The 16,265-nt window shown below is 42.2% G+C and overlaps 1 protein-coding gene across 1 annotated transcript; it reads right to left on the reverse strand.

Annotated features, from left to right (window-relative positions):
* Positions 1–371: 371 nt before the first annotated feature.
* Nkx2-8 (NK2 homeobox 8) lies at positions 372–2,338 on the reverse strand. The gene is made up of 3 exons (XM_047542066.1): positions 2,260–2,338; positions 1,778–2,035; positions 372–1,186 (listed from the first exon to the last, which is right to left on the reverse strand). The coding sequence occupies exons 2-3, from the start codon at positions 1,932–1,934 to the stop codon at positions 633–635; spliced, it is 711 nt and encodes a 236-aa protein (XP_047398022.1). The 5' UTR covers positions 1,935–2,035; positions 2,260–2,338; the 3' UTR covers positions 372–632.
* Between the last annotated feature and the right edge of the window lie 13,927 nt (positions 2,339–16,265).

Consider the following 16,265-nt stretch of genomic DNA (forward strand, 5'->3'; position numbering starts at 1 on the left):
AGACGCTCATTGCCCCTCATGGCCCACAGGGTTGAGTTTTGGCGTTTCACGCCATCAGCTCTGGGGCCCCAAAGGAGCTTCAGCGACACTCTGGGACCCAAGGCTGCCACCCGTTGACAGAGTTCCTAGGATTACTAGCTTCCTCACCTCCACTTCCTCATCTTCCTAAAACCATGCTGGAACTGCAACCTGCTCTTCAGCCCTAAATTAGCCGCTCAAGGAGCTGGCCGGCGCTGTAAGCTCCAATGCGGTGAACAGGCTCCCACCTTCGTTCCCAGCAGAAGCGCGGGGAGACCCAACCCTACACATTTAATTCTCGCACCACACAAAGGAAAAATATTCTATTTCTTTTAAAATAAGTCGCTTCCCATACAAATGACTATTTAAAATATACAATAAGACTCAATAAAATCTAGCTCTGAGTCCAGGGAAGGGGAGATTTTAGCGAAAGTTCCCTGTATGTGCTTCCGCGACAGCTGGAGAGGGCTGGACAGTATACCCCGAGGTGGGGCCTGCAGGGAAGGGGCCAGCAAACAGCGATCCCAGAGAGCTACAGGTCTTTGGCTGTACCCTTACTGCGGCTACACAGCGCGCTTCAAAGTCTGGGATAGCCCCAGGTACCCCTTGCGGCCTCACCAATTCCAGGAGACCAGGGCGGGGGGCGCTAAGTGCTGGTAGGCGGGGAAGAGGCCGAGCGCGGAGCCGGGACCGAAGGGGGTGTAGCCCGGCAGTGGGCAGGCCGTGGATGGGGGAGCGCTGCATTTGTCCTGGGCCGACGCGGTGCCGGCCTCACCGTTGCTGCTGCGTGGCTGCCCATCGTGCACCAGCACTGGAACCACCACGCGGCGCAGTAAGCCGGGTGCAGGGTGCAGCTCAGCAGAGGTTGCCAAGTCTGGCAACTCCGCCGTTCCCGGCGCGCGCGCCCGCTTCAGCTTGTAGCGATGGTTCTGGAACCAGATCTTGACTTGAGTGGGCGTGAGGCGGAGCAGGCGCGCCAGCTGTTCACGCTCGGGTGCAGACAGGTAGCGTTGCTGCCGGAAGCGTCGCTCCAACTCCAAAGTCTGTGCTTTAGAGAACAGCACCCTCCGCTTCTTCCTCTTCTCGGCGTCGGAGCTCGGAGACGCACGCTGAGCCGACGCAAGCTGCGAGTCTGGCGGGCTTGTTTCCAGGCTGCTCTCGTCCGAGGCTAGGAACGGCAAAGGACACACGGTCTGGTGAGATGCCAGTCCCTCCGAGCGTCTGGAGCCCTTTTGTGAGGGCACCGAGCCGCTAGCCAGAGGACACCCCCACTCGCACGCGACTGTCAGAGCGAGGCCGTTTCCTTCACAGGGTTCACATCTGGGTACCCACTCTTGGAATTCACTGACCTCACTCATACCATAACAGCTCACCAGGCGTGAGATAGTTCTTCAAAGAAACCCACCCCAGGGCCCTGTCAAAATAACCTCACTGGTAGCTGCGCTGGAAGACAAGCCGCTTCATCAAAAATGGGCCACCTCCTGGTCGATGGCACTAATTTGCCAAAGTCTTGACAGGAAGCATAAAAGGGAGGAGTTTTAAATATTTAAATATTCCGACCCGTAGGAATCCCCAGACACAGAAATCCAGTCCAGCACTAGTGCCAAGTGCAGGAATCTACTCTGCGGACCCCTACGCAAGGCAAGACTGGGCCTCTGACTCCAAGACTGAGGAAATCCATACTCTGGTTGGAATTTCGGTTTCCCAGTCTTTCGCTCCCGCTTGCCCCACCCCCCACCGCAATCCTCCGCTCACTCACAGGGATAGTGGGTGCGCTCGGACTCCAGCCAGTCGGTGCAGTGGTCCACACCGGGGATGCGTGGTTCTGGCTCCCGCCTTGGCCGGTGCTGCGCGTCCTGCTCGGGTAAATTCAGGAGGCTGCGCACGGTGAAGCTGAGGCGTCCAGAGGTGGCCATGGTCGATAAGGGGAAGGAGGCGGGGGCAGAGCAGGCTGAGAACTGAGGGGCGGCCGGGCACGCCGCTCCTAGGAGTGGTCGTGGGAGGCGCTCGGCAGGAGCTGGCGGCGGGGATATTAGTGCATTTGCAGTGGAATCCCTGTTTATATAAATAGCTCTTGCCACCCGGTCCGCTTTAAAAGCCGAGGTCTGGGTCTCCAGGGTGTTAAGTACCTGAATGAGTGCTGGACCAAAGCTCGACCGAGCCCGGAAGGTGCCACCTCCGCCCCCAGCCCCGCGTCCCGCCCCGCCCCGTCCTGTCCCCCGCCCCTTGGCGCCCGGTTACCTCCCAGAGGCGGCAGGAAGCAGCCTTCGGCATTAGCGATTGTCTGATTAGCCCAAAGTGGGGAGAGATAATGGGGATTGTTACCAGTGAATAACATCTTGGGTGGCAAGCAATGGCCACTACCCTCCCGACCGAGCCCCAGCTTTCTATTCCTCCTGGGCTGACATGGGACCTGGCCCCGCAGGAGCACCGGGAAAGGTGGGGTCAGCATGGGTGGGTTTATGAGCACCAAGGAATTTATTCTGTTTGCTTTATTCCTTGAGTTAGTTTGTTGAAGTGTTAGTTTGCCCTAAGTATCTGCAACGTGATTTACAAAGCCGCGTTAAACTCTGACGCACTCCCTTTCTCCTTTTATTAGGGCTCCTCTAAGAATGCCGGGCGAGAAGTTCCAGGAGGGTGCAGAGAGTGGCCTGGCCTTACCAGCATCTGGGCAGAGAGTTTCGAAGGCTACTGGGAACTTCCCCACGTCCTCAAACATCCTCCCACCCCACACGCATACAAATCTCCGCGGTGCTAGAAAAGCTCTGGGGAGCGTATGGTCTCCGCGCCAGTCACCCGAGGCCCGAAAAACGGAGCCGACGTATGGCCAAGTTACTTAGCTCTTAAGTGCCCAGCCCCACCTGACAGCTGCCAGTCTCGGCGCCCGAATTCAATGGCCGAACTCCGCAAAATTGGATCCACCGATAGTAGTCTACCCGGCGGCCTACCAGGGCTCTGAGACTTCTTTGGTGCAGCCAGGTGCTCTGGCGCCCCCTGTGCGACTCAGCCCTGTAACCTCTGCGACCACCGCCACCTGAGGCTGACAGTGGTTTGAGCTCCTTGTTTGCAATGGTGTAGACCCCTGCGCAACTGCCGGGTCTGGTACAGGAATGTATTGATCGGTAGAAATAGCACTGGGTCTGTCCAGCATAAAATACTGCAGGTCGAGGGTTTCTCCGGGATCTTCTAGTCTCCACAACCCCACCGAGAAAATGATCAATAGGAGAAGCACGAGGAACCTAGGAACCGGCTGGAGTAGACATATTTTGTTGGCACATGGCCTCGCACTAAGGAAGCTTTAGTCTAGGGTTTAGAGAATGCCACCTCAGAGGCTTCTCCTGCAGCTAGCGGTTTGTGTATTTGGTTGCTAAATTTCAGGAATGGACTCTGCGCTTGGGTGACCGCACCCGAAATCCTAGTTCTGCCGGGGCTGAATTCGAACCCCACTCGGACGTGGTGGCCGTAGTCCCGCCCAACCCGCGCACTGTCCTCAGCAGCCTAGCTACCAAGCGTGCCCTAGGTGCCCGGGGCTGTGCTGCGCTCTGGGTGGTCGGGCGGAGGCAACGCCAATACAGGCCAACTGCTAGGCCGCGGACAAAGGAGAAATGGAGCTCGACGCCCCGGACCTGTTGGAAGCATTTGTTCCAGTCAAGATTTTGCATTTGTTCAGTCCGGAATAATGCTTGATTGACGCCTACACACAATGCGCTTTAGCTTGCCGGGATAAATCGGAGCTTGTCGGGTGTTGTCATGGTTTTCAATGGGGTTCAATGGGATTGGGAACACGATCAACTCTGCTGGCCGTCTCTCCGCGGCTCCGGCAATAGATTTATTAGTTATGTCTTTTTAAATAAGATTACATTGAAACGACTGGGCTGTCCTCTCTGCAGACAAGGCCAGGGCGAGAGCCAGAGGTGGGCAGGGGCCAGTGGGGTCCTATGGAAGTCTTAGGATTCTCAAATTCAGACCTGAACTTCTGAGGCTGAGTCAGGTAGATGGTCTGGAAATGGGTTTGCATTCTAGTTCTGCCCCTAGCCACCGCTAATCACCTCATTACCGTGAACCACCCCCCAAATGGAATATATTAGATAATTTCTAAGGATCTTGTCAGATATAGGATCCCGTTCCTCTGGAAGTTTTCTAAACCCATCTTCACTGTGGCATTTAGCAGACTTGTGGACTTCCTCCTCCTGGCATTTCTTCATTTATGGTACCCAAACTCAGACTCAGACTCCACCTTCTTCTGGATGTTCTATCTTGTGAGATTGCCAAGGGCCCTCCACAGGAGCAGGGTGTGGTGGATAACAATTTTGGAAAGAAAACCAAGTTAAGGGAAGTAAAAGAAGAATCTTCCCTGGAGTGACTGACCTCTCTTAGCCTTTTAATCTATTTAACATCCTAAGACCACACTGACGTGTAGAAATAAGTAAATGACACTCTTCAGTTCTTAAGAGCTCTTCAGCATCAAATATTTGCTTTTACTCTTAGCGTTTGGCTCCCAAAGCACAGACACATATCCCCATTTAGCAGTTGTGCTCTAGGGAGGACTTAGCTCTGGGATAGGCTCCAAATATTATTTCTAACTTCACATTCCTTGGCCTAGGAACAGTGTTCCCGGGTCCCAGTGTGCACTTTGGATATTCCACAGAAGCCCAATACTTCTTGGTTCTAGAAAGCACTGAAACTTTCCTGCTTCATCTTGGATCCCTCCTCCTCCTTAAGCTCCTTTGACATAGTACACATTTTCTTTCAATTCTGGTCTAGGGCTTTATCTAAATTACCTCCAAGAGAGTCTGGGGACTCCAGGAGGTTGTTCCATATAAAACATGCCTTCTGAAGAAATGGAGGAAGGTAGGTGGAGAGACAGAATTATTAGAGAAGGGTTATCTCTTCATTGCCTCTTTACATCTGACAAACTCAAAACTTGGGAGCAGTTTTTTTTTTTTTGCTATCGCATTATTTAAAAAAGTAGAGATATTCATATGTTTTTTTTTTTTGCATAGTGGAACTATATGTATGAATTATCTCCCACTCATGAGAGATTCTTAGAATCACAAGTAAGCATCTTTCCAAATAAAGTAAAATTCTTTCCAAATTTTCAAATGTTGTTTGGTGTTCCAGACACTTGTACTTATTTCACAACTCAATATAGCTTATGAATATTATTAGATAAGTATTTGTTTCCCTGAGATTAGGTGTAGTACCTCTTAATTCTAGTAAGAGTTTTTAATCTTTAGGGATCTGTGATATAGTGAATATGTTTAAGCTGTCCGCACTAATCATTCTTTCAAAAGTCTTGTACAGAGATGACCATCACTGCTGGCTACTTAAGAATTTAAGACTAGAAAATTCTGAAATGAAACTAAAGTATCTTGATTTTTGAAAAAAAAGATTGTGTCCATATCTTGCATTCTGTTTTTAAATCCTTTCATTTTGGTTAAGTGTTTCACAAAATCCTGCAAATCTATACAGTATTGAAGAGAGGCAACATTGCAAATTCCCCTTGATAGATGGAGGGCCCTCAACTGCCAGGACATTTTTCTTTGCCTCATAGCAACTGCTCTCCCCTCTTTATCAGTATTCTGGTTAAAAGAGCTAAAGGAAAATAAAAATGGGCCTTTGACACTTCCAAAAAGAAGTGGATGATCTCGAATGGTCATAGTATGGGAAGAAAAGACAGCATTTAAAATCAAAACTTCTTTGCTTTTCCCTCTGAAAACTAGTTGCCATGAGTAAGTAAACATTTCCCTTTTAATAGGGAATAATCAATTGCTTGGCAGTGGTCTGGTCCTGGCTGCAATTCTTTCTTAGTCATATTGATGTTATATATACATAGGACAGGACAGCAGTTATTTTCTGGATGGAAATTTAGTCCATCTTTGAAGTGGGTTTATATTTTATTAATGCCAAATGACCAGATTTGAACCATTTCATCTGACATTTCCTAAAATATTGAATTTTCGTTGACTCTGCTGTTGTTTCCCATCTCTAAGGGGATAGTTTTTCTCATTTCATGTTTATCTAGTTGTTTATACATTGTACATGAAAAAGTATAGGGAGAAATGGCTCCATGGATTAAAATATAAAAGTATTTAATTAACTATCCATTGTCTCCATCTCCTAAAGAGCCAGCAAATTACTTTTAAAAAAATTCTTAGCTAGTTTATTACTTCTGATCTTTCCCATACCTTACAGTGGTATAATAATGGTAGTTGTGTTGGCATGGTTTTTCAGGAGAAATCAAAACAAATCTTATTTGTCTGGAACTGGAATTCTTATTTTTGTTTAATTTCTTAAGATACCAATTTATACTGCTGATGTAGTTATGGTTTCTAAAGCAGAATCCTTATTGATGTTTATGTAATAAAATTCAGATCCTAAGTCGCACTTAATGTTACATACAGGCACTTGCAAGGCAGAGTGACCCCAGGAACATATTTTATGATACTGCCCCAGTACCTCCCACAGGCCTGCTTCTAGTGCATGCTTATAACCAATGCCCAACACTTCTGTTCAAACCATTTACTATTTTTTCTCAAATTACATATGCATTATAATTGGACCTTTAAAAAACACATGAACTTTGTTTTGAGACCAACTTCAGAAATTGATTACTTACAGATGAATTGAGGTATTATTTCTGTCTTATTTGATGACACTTTAAATATTAAACCAATAATTCTGGAGAAGTATTTGTTAATATTTGGTGAAGACAGTCTCTCAAGGGCTAAAAAAATCAAATATTCAATTTTTTTTTATCAATGATTGTCAGGGGCTGTGAGATGGTGATAATAGCACTAATTTAAAAAAATTACTTTATGTTTTGTACTTTTGAGAATGTTTTCAACTTAGACTTGTACTTCTCATCCCATCCTGAGTCAGGATAGATTATCTAGAAGAAGCAAAGCTTAAGGGGAGCCTTGAAGACAAATAGACTGTGATATCCCTAGAATTGAAGAAATTAGTTTGGAGGATGAAGAGGACCTAAAGAAGAGAGAGAAATTTAATAGAAGGTACTAGAAAAGAATGATTAAAAAGTGAAAGAGAAAGACAGTAGGAACAGTTTAGAGCTATAAGTTCAATGATCTTATCCATCCAGAGAAAGGCATAAATGAGAACGTTACAGCTGGTGGTGGGTTTTACATTTTTTCTAAAGTCTTTATATTTCTAAAAAAGATAAAAATGATTTTTATCTTTTTTAGAAATATAAACTTTAACTTTAAAGTACTACAACTTTACTATTTGTTTTTACTCTGAAATTTTCCTCTAGAAACAATCTTTCATCTCTACCAAGAGGAGGCAAAAGTGCACAACAAGAGCACGAAATGACAACCTACAGGAATTTCCTACAACAAAAGTAAAAGAGCTGTATCTGTTTACTGCAGCCTCTGGAAATCCCTTACCCAGCAAAGGTGGCTGTCTTTGTATTCTTGATTAAATGGGTATTTGCACTGAAGTCCCATACCACACAAAGGAAACAAAACAAAATAAAAATGTCCTTCGTGTTCTGTTTTTCAATCATTTGTGAGAAGGAGGTTCTTGGCCTTTATCACTGTCAGTGAAAAGTTCCTCATTGGAAGGAGACATTCCACTCACCCTGCTTCTTGTGCAAAGGGAGCTTACCATGGAAACTACCTCTGGAGCCATCAGGCAAATATATAAATGACAAAGCTCAACACTGGGTGTTTTAGGTTCAGCTGTATCTCAATGACAGGGTATGAAGAAGGGTGTTCAGAACTTCTTGAGAAATTTATTGTTTTATTTATCTTGCCTTGAATCTAAAAACCCATAAATTGGACTTATTCAATTTAGGAAACAACTGGGGAATGACTTGATCTAGGAGTATTCTCTCTGATACTAAAATATATGTGCTATGTATGTAACACAATTTATGCATGTTAAAGATTTGGTTTTTAGAGATGATCTGTTAAAATTATTTCTTCATTGTCCCCCAAAAAAGAAATAAGAAATTTATCTTAATATCTTAAGATGTTAATCTTTGTATCTTTTGAGTTGGGTATGTCCTTTAATTGAGGAAAAAAAGAAATTTCTTCTATTGAACACATTTCTTCTATTAACAAGCCACATCTTAAACTGTCCTTGGCTTAACACACGTGGACCTTAGGAAACAAGAGGGCACTTTAGGAAACTTTCACTGGATTTTAAAATTTCACTTGCTTGTCACACTTATTTAATTTATAATCAATCCCAGGTTACTCCCCAAGGGCTTCCAGCAAGTCTGTTTGCAGCTTTCCTCTGCCCATGACCCACACAAAGTAACCCTACTGACCATCTGCCCATGAGCAGTATGTCTCCATTGCTCATTCTCCTTACCAGCTTCTCACATCCAGTTTGAGTAAACTGGACTGACATATTTCTGAATGGCTATGACATCAGTATATACACATTTTGAATACATAACCAAAATCAAGTTGTTTTCTTGGTCACTGGAAGTATGTGTTTGTTTGGGTGGTTGCAGTGTGAAAAATAAATCGATGGTCACACATCAGATTATAGTTGCTTCTTTGGATTTGGGTATACTTAAAAAATAAAATAAAATAAAAACTTTCCCTTTTTTAAACTTAAATAACAGTGTGATTATCTATAGAAGAGAAATGAAACCATACTTGTCGATCCTCTTGAAAGATCTGTTCAGCTATGCAATGTTTTGAGAAAAGTACAGATGCACTGTCTTTGGAGGATCATTCCATTATCTTTTGTTTAAGCCAGAATAGCTTTTTTCCTGCTGAAGAATAATCATCTCTCATCTTAGTCTTTTCTAATTCCCAGGGTTGGTGATCCCATGAGACCTCATGTGATTTATAGAGAATTAAAACAACAAAAGGACAAGAATAGAGGATATTTTTGCTTTAGTATTATCAGGCAGTACACTTGGTAAGTAATATTTTTTATAAAAATCCATGCTTCAAAAACTTTTCCTTTTCAATTCTAACTTTATCTGGGATATTCTTAGCTGGGATTTTTTTGAGCTATATGAAGGCATGGCAAACATGTCTACATGTTAGGAATTCTGTTTTGTGTTGCTGTCGTGGTTGTCTTAACCATTAGAACATAGTAGAATAGAGGGTGACTGCTTGGGATCAGATTTTTTTTTTCTTTTAATAAATTCACCTTATACCCTTGGGGAGGGGCTTCCCCCTCCCTTAAGTTAAAGAATTGAGCTATAAAGCAAATGTAGAAAATCAGAGATCTATATTCTATTTCTTATGTATTATTAAAGTGATTTTATATTGATGAACTTGGTGGGACCTCAGGAACCAGAATGCAAGGAGTTATACAATATCATTAGCAGATCTTCCCTGGTGCGTTGTCTTCTGGTTTCTATAAGAATAAAATGAAAACCACTCAGGTTGCATGTATTATCATTTTGATCATTTGTTTTATAGAACCACTAGTAAAAAGGGGCTGGGGAGGTGGCTTAGTGGTAGAGTACTTGCCTAGCATATGTGAGGCCCTGGGATTGATCCCCATGACTGGGGAAGAAAAAAACTTAAAAAAATACATGATCATTTCTTTTCATGAATTATACTCTGTTTCTGTTTTATTGAGATTTTCTGTTATTCAAAGCCTAGATCCTGATTTGCCCATCAGCTGATTGATCACAAGAACATCCCTAAGGGGCAGCTTGGTGTGGGAGTGGAAAGGCCTGCAGGACCTGCAGTGTCTCTAACTGAATCTCAGGTTGTTGGCAGTAGCACTGGAGGTGGAAGTGACTGAGGGAAGGGAGGGAGGGAGGGAGGAGAAGGAGAGACAGTGAGTGCCTGTCTCAGTTTGTCTTCACCCATAGCAGCCAGCCAGCCCAGGCTTTACCAGCTGGAAGGTGATAAAGGGAAGGCCAGTGGCCTGAAAAAAAGGAAAGAGGAAACAGGGCTTGGTGGTTTTGCTCAGATACCAATTAAAATACCCGAAGGTCTGCACATTTTAAATGTCCACATAAAAAACTAAGGCTGATATCTAGGAATTCCGTTGTGATTTTTTTTTTTTTTTTTTTTTTAGCATCTCAGTAACCATCAGAGTGTGATTTCATGTGGTTTAAATTGTATTTGTTTCCAAACAGCTTAGTCTCTTACAATGCTAATTGAGCGGCACAGAAACCCCTTAGAATTTGCAGTTTTAAAAAAGTTCAATCTTCCTAGTAATGAACATAGATTGAAAATCAGTTAAAAGCCAGTGAGAACAAATGTGTCTTAAAACAAGGATGAAACAAAGGGAAGGTGGGGGCACATCCCCTAATGTCAATAGGCAGAAAGCCACACGTGCACAATGGGCTTGGGAGGGACCACCCAAGGTGATTTGAAATCAATTCTGGAGAGGACAGAGACCTGGAGCCAGGACCAGGCCAGCCACCCAGAGTCCTGATCAGGAAGGAGCCAAGAATTTTCTTATTTCTGCTCCATGCTATGTTGTATGCACAACCAATTTTCTTCCAAGTACAACTGAAATATCAATAGGTACGTGCTCTGACTGCTGTGACCAGCTGTCACATTCTTGGTGGATCCTGAAGGCTGTTAATGAGAGTGACTGAGCCCTAACTAGACTAGAGTCAATTGAATTACACAAATATACAACCCCTCTCCATCCCCCACCAGGCTGCCCACCCACATAGCTTTATTAGTGGCATGCAGATTTCTCATAGTCACGAATTTGAGAAAACAGTAGTTCCAAAAATATATGGTAATTTATGAGTACCAGGCACTGAGCTCATCTGGTCAAGTATGAGGAATAGTTTAGAACAAGCAGCTTGATTTACCTTTCCAATATACACTACATTTGAGGATCACACAGATGATCCCCAGATCTGGGTTTAAAGTTTGGCTCTCTCAATAACACCTGAATGAAGTGCCTCAAGTTTCATAATTTCTTTCAGCCACAGTTCCTCACATATAAAATGGAAATAATAATTCATACAGGTGTTGGGAGGGTTTGTAAGATATTTTGTGTAAAGTTCCAGGCATAGTGCTTGCCCACAATTAGTAGATGCTCAATTAATTGTGGCAATTGTGGCTATTATACCAATGGATCTTGGGGAGGTGGGATATGTATGCAGAAGTTGAGTTTTTCCCCATAATAATTAATTGGGAGTTGTCCTATAATTAGTTTAGGATCATTGGTCACAGAGCTAAGGAGAAGATGGTTTGACCCTTCCTGTCCAGAAGAATGAGGTAGAGAGAGAAGCTGGGTGACTTACCCAGCATTTGGCAGAGCTCATCTTGGATCCCTAATCTATGATTTTTTTCTACTTCAGCACTTGCAGTGTTACTAATTTTGAAGTAGCATTTCTTCTCCTAACGTTAGGGGAAATGGTTCCCTTCAGAAGAGAGTTCCTTAAATTCTGCAGCATTACCTAGATCCTCCAGGTTCAGATTTTTTACCTCAGGCCTACTTGCTCCTCAAATCTATTGGCAATACACAAGCTCTCTTTGTGCTTAATGGAGTGGGGTGATCCTGAACCCTAGTGTTTTCATTTCTGCGTGACTCTGTAGCCACTTCAGCAACCCCCTCCCACCACCTCTATGCTTCAGGGTTCATTCTTTTTATCGTGTGAAGCTGTGAAGTAGCTTCAAATCCTCTCCATTCAAACAGAACATGTTGAAGAAAAAGTCCCATCTCTTTAACACATACGAAACACCACATAAGAACGGAGTTAAATGAATTAGTAACAAAGGCATTTGCCTGGACAGAACCAGAAACAGAAAAACAAAGGGAAATGCATTAAGATTTTTAAAAGAGTGACGGTGGTAGAATTCTTTGCCTACTGCAAAGAACTGAGGAGAGAAAATGGCACTTCACAGGAAGACTGTGTCATTCTTACCAGACACTTGGATTTCCCCAGAAGACTGTGCGAATGTAATGGGGGGAAAGTTCCTACATTCCTCATCTGTATCTGTCCTCCAGGGGGCAGGAGAGTTCACAGTCTGCAGGAAGAAGTGAGCCAACTCCTAGAGTCTGTCCTCAAAACTGAGGACACACAACCTCCACTCTTCTTTTATCTTCCAAGCTCCTTCAGTGTTTATAGTTAAAACCATTTTCTCTTAATTGCTCCTTGCACATTTCTAACGTGCAAATTCCATCTTCCTCATTAGAACATAAGCCTCTATAGGACAGAAATCCTGCTCTGTATTTGTTCTATATTCTATAAATACTTGTTGATTCTTTTTTTTTTTTTTATTGGCACAGGAATAAATTGCTAAATGTAAGACAAATGGATTTTCGTTGGGTGCAGCCACACAGGCCTATGATCCTGGAGATTCAGGAAACTGAAGCAGGAGAATCACAAGTTCAAGACCAGTCTCAGCAACTTAGGGACACCCTGTCTCAAAATTTAAAAAAAAAAAAAAAAAAAAAAAAAAAAAAAAAAGGGTGTGGGATGTAGCTCAGTGGTAAAGTGTCCCTGGATTCAATCCCCAGCATCAACCAACCAACCAACAAACCAACAAACAAATGGTTTCTTAATTGCCATGATGCATCTAATCAGATAAGAATATGAGTTGGGATTAATTTCCCATTCAACTGAATTGGTATAAAAGCATATCCTGCTTGAGGTATTGTGGAATACCTCAATAGGCAAAAGGTACATTGAGAGAGATTCCCCATTTGAAAGAAATGGTAATCCTTCTGATCTCAGAGGAAGTTCAATGGGAGTTCAAGTTTTGTTGTTTGTACTCAAAAGTTCCCTGCCCTTGGTCTGTATAAGATACAATGGATGATAACAGCTGATTTAGAATAGTTACAGTCTAGTGTATAAATATGTAAACATGGGTAAGTATGTATTTAGACAATTTAAAAGTGTGTCTCATTTACCCAATTATAAACAGCTGTCTGAGAGCAATTACGATTTATCATGTAAATGCTTATTTGCATAATTCAAAATATGAATATTATTTGCTTGATAAAGACTGTAAATAAATGACAACCCGAACTTTCTTATGCTTAGAGTTTTATGCTAAGTTTCTGCTATATGGGAAAAAGAGCATTTTGTTCAAAATAATCATTATTCTTGATAATTCTATCAGGTCCAAATAATCACTAACTTAAGAGCAAAAGTTTTAAGGTAGAGGTGACTGACTGTAAAGTAATAAAAAAGGTCATATTATTCTGCCACCTTTATTCCTGGAAATATTCTACACAATGATGATGAATTGCCTTACAACTGTTTTCACTGAATGTGAATATTTGCTGTGAATTATTTCAGGGTAATTAGCATATTATTTTTTCTTCTACAATTTGATATACTTGTAATTTTTCAATAATATATGATTACTTTTTAAAGTATAGGATTACTAACTAAGCATACCAAGTGTACTAAGGAACATTTTTTCCTTAAAATAAACTATTCTGCTTTTATGAAAACAAGTAGTGAATTGTGAACATCAAAACCTCCTCTCAGGTATTACCCAATATATTAGTTTCTTAGAACTGCCATAACAGATTATCACCTATTTAGTGACTTATAACAACAGACATTGATTCTTCTACAGTTCTGGAGGTTGGAAATCTGAAATCAACATGCATCCTCCAAAGGTTCCAGAGAAGAATCTTTCCTTGCTTTTTCCTAGTTATGGTGGTTACTGGCCACCTTGATGTGCCTTATGTAGCTTCATGATTCCAATCTTTGTCTCCATTGTCACAGGTCCTCCTCCTGCCTGTGGCTGTGTCTTCTCTTCTTAGAACAACACTAATCATTGGATTTAGGGCCTGCCCTAATCCTGCATGACTTCATCTTAATGAATTACACCTGCAGAGACCCTAGGTTAGATTTCTATAACAAGATACCTAAGACACTCAACTTATAAAGAGAAAAGTTTTATTTTGGCTCACCATTTTGGAGGTTACCACCCACAATCAGTTGACTCCATTGTTTTTGGACCTTGGTGAGGCAGTACATCATGGCAGAAGCTTGTGTTAGAGCAAAACTGCTTACCTCATGGCGGGGAAGCAAAGAGGGAGCAAAGAAGAGACTCCTACTTTCTCTTTCAAGGGCTTACCTCTAATGACCTAAAGATCCCCACTAAATCTGAAGGTTCCACTGCCTTCTAATATTTTGGGGAACAGTCCAGACTAAATTACAGCAAACTATTTATAAATGAGGTCACATTGACAAGTATTAAGGCTTGGATTTGAATGTATTTGGGGAAACACAATTCCATCCACACCCAGTGAGAACTAATATGCAAAGTAATGTCGATGAGTAAAGGATCCTGAAATATTATCTGAATTACCCTTCTCCCAAGGGTAATTTGCATATTGCTGGGTTTTAACATTATAGATGGGATATTATTACTTGAAAAATTGAGAATTCATATGTGATACTTATTATATTATTGTATCATACACTTGAGAAATATTTACTCTATTTCCATTATGTGAAATGATGTGACAAGAATTTTCTGTAACCATTTAACCAGAACACCTCAAACTTTTTTTTCCCACTGTACTGGGAATGGAAACCAGGGGTGCTCTGCCACAGAACCATATCCCCAGCCCTTTACTATTTTTTTTTTAATTTTAAAATAGGGTCTTGTTAAATATCTGAGGCTGGTCTTGAACTTGTGGTCCTCCTGCCTCAGTCTCCAAAGTTGCTGGGATTACAGGTATGCACCATTGCACCAGGCAGAATGAACCTTTTCTAAGAGACCCTTGTGGACAGGCTCCACAGAAATGCAAATCAGAAAAAATCAGAGCATCACAGTGGCTCAGAAAAGAGAAAGCAACACCTAGAGTCTGAATACAGGCACAGGAGTTCATTATAGACTTCTGTAAGCAAAACCAGGAATTTGAATTATAAAATCAGACTAAGATGAAGTGGTAGGTTAGGGGCCTGTCCTGCACCAGGAGGTATCTGATGATATTGACCAAGTAGGAAAGAAGTACTGAAAATTTCATGTCTAAAGGTGCAACCAACATGGCCCAAAAGTATTACATCCACTTCAGCTTGTTTTGGCAAGATTTTCCTACTCTGCTTTTTCCGTGTCACTTCTCTGCTTTTCTGAGGGCAGTTGAATGGTTGTCATTTCTACCATGTGACACTACCTGTCTAGGCTCTCCCTCTCCTATTACCATTTGTATCACCAACAGAACCCATGGAGATCTAAGGAGTCATCCAATCCCAGTCCTTGGCATTAGGAGGGCCATGTCTTATTAGCATAAATAAGTGGGAAATTAAAAAAAAAAAAACTGACAAGTTAGGTGAGTTTTAATTTTTCCTAGTCAAAAAAAATTTTATTCCTGAAACAAAAGATAAGCTTTTCTCACACACTCATCACTCAGTGAAGGATCCTGTAGCCTTTATAATTTCCGTGAGACTTGGATGCCACAAAATGCCAACATGACTTTTTCAGGGCCAACTCCAAAATTAGGAGAACTGTGCAGAATTGGTATTTAGTTCTATTGAGATTCCTGCCCCCCCATGTCAGATCTCTCTCTCTCTCTCTCTCTCTCTCTCTCTCTCTCTCCCCCCCCCACCCTGCCCCAGTTCTAGTTATTTAAAATCAAATATGATGTGCAAGTCAGATTTCTGTAATACCAAAATCGTATATTCTAAAAGCAAACTTACTTCAATGCTTTGTTTTCTGATTGCATTTTCCTCTTTCAAACAGAAAAAAAAAGATAAATTAGCATTTTATGGCACCTATTAATGCAGGACCAGTTAGGTCATAAAAGTGCACCAGGCAGAGGAATTTCCACACTGGCATAACAATGAACTTCCCTGGGTCTTGAACTGTCTCAAGTAAAACAAGCAAGATATCCAACTTGAATGATCATACTGGCTCAGAGCTTCCAAAAGGTTATGACCTTTACCAGAACACCAGGTAGAGCAGGTCCTGCTCCTTTATTGTCACCTGTCAGTCCTGGGATTACAGAAAGGGCTGGCTTATGGGGACCTGCTTCCTGTGCCACCTTTAACTGTGCTTTGGGTCACTTAACACCTGCCCTGATATTTTTCAACTATTTGTTTCTTTTCTAATCCTCATAATAAGCACAAGGGATAGGTTTATTTTGTTAGCACATCCATAGATAAAGTTTTGGTTGCTAAGTGTAGCATTCTAATTTTAGAGAATTGATCATTACAAATTTATTGTTACTAGTTTATCCATCTATTCATTTAATCAACGAGCATTTTGGCATTTCTTAGCATGTGACAATTGCTATGCTAAGTTTTAGAAAATGACATTTTCATAATATTTTCAGATCCTAAAACCTTTATGAGGGTAGGACTGTCATTCAGT

Source organism: Sciurus carolinensis, chromosome 2, assembly GCF_902686445.1.
Source record: "Sciurus carolinensis chromosome 2, mSciCar1.2, whole genome shotgun sequence".
NCBI lineage: Eukaryota > Metazoa > Chordata > Mammalia > Rodentia > Sciuridae > Sciurus > Sciurus carolinensis.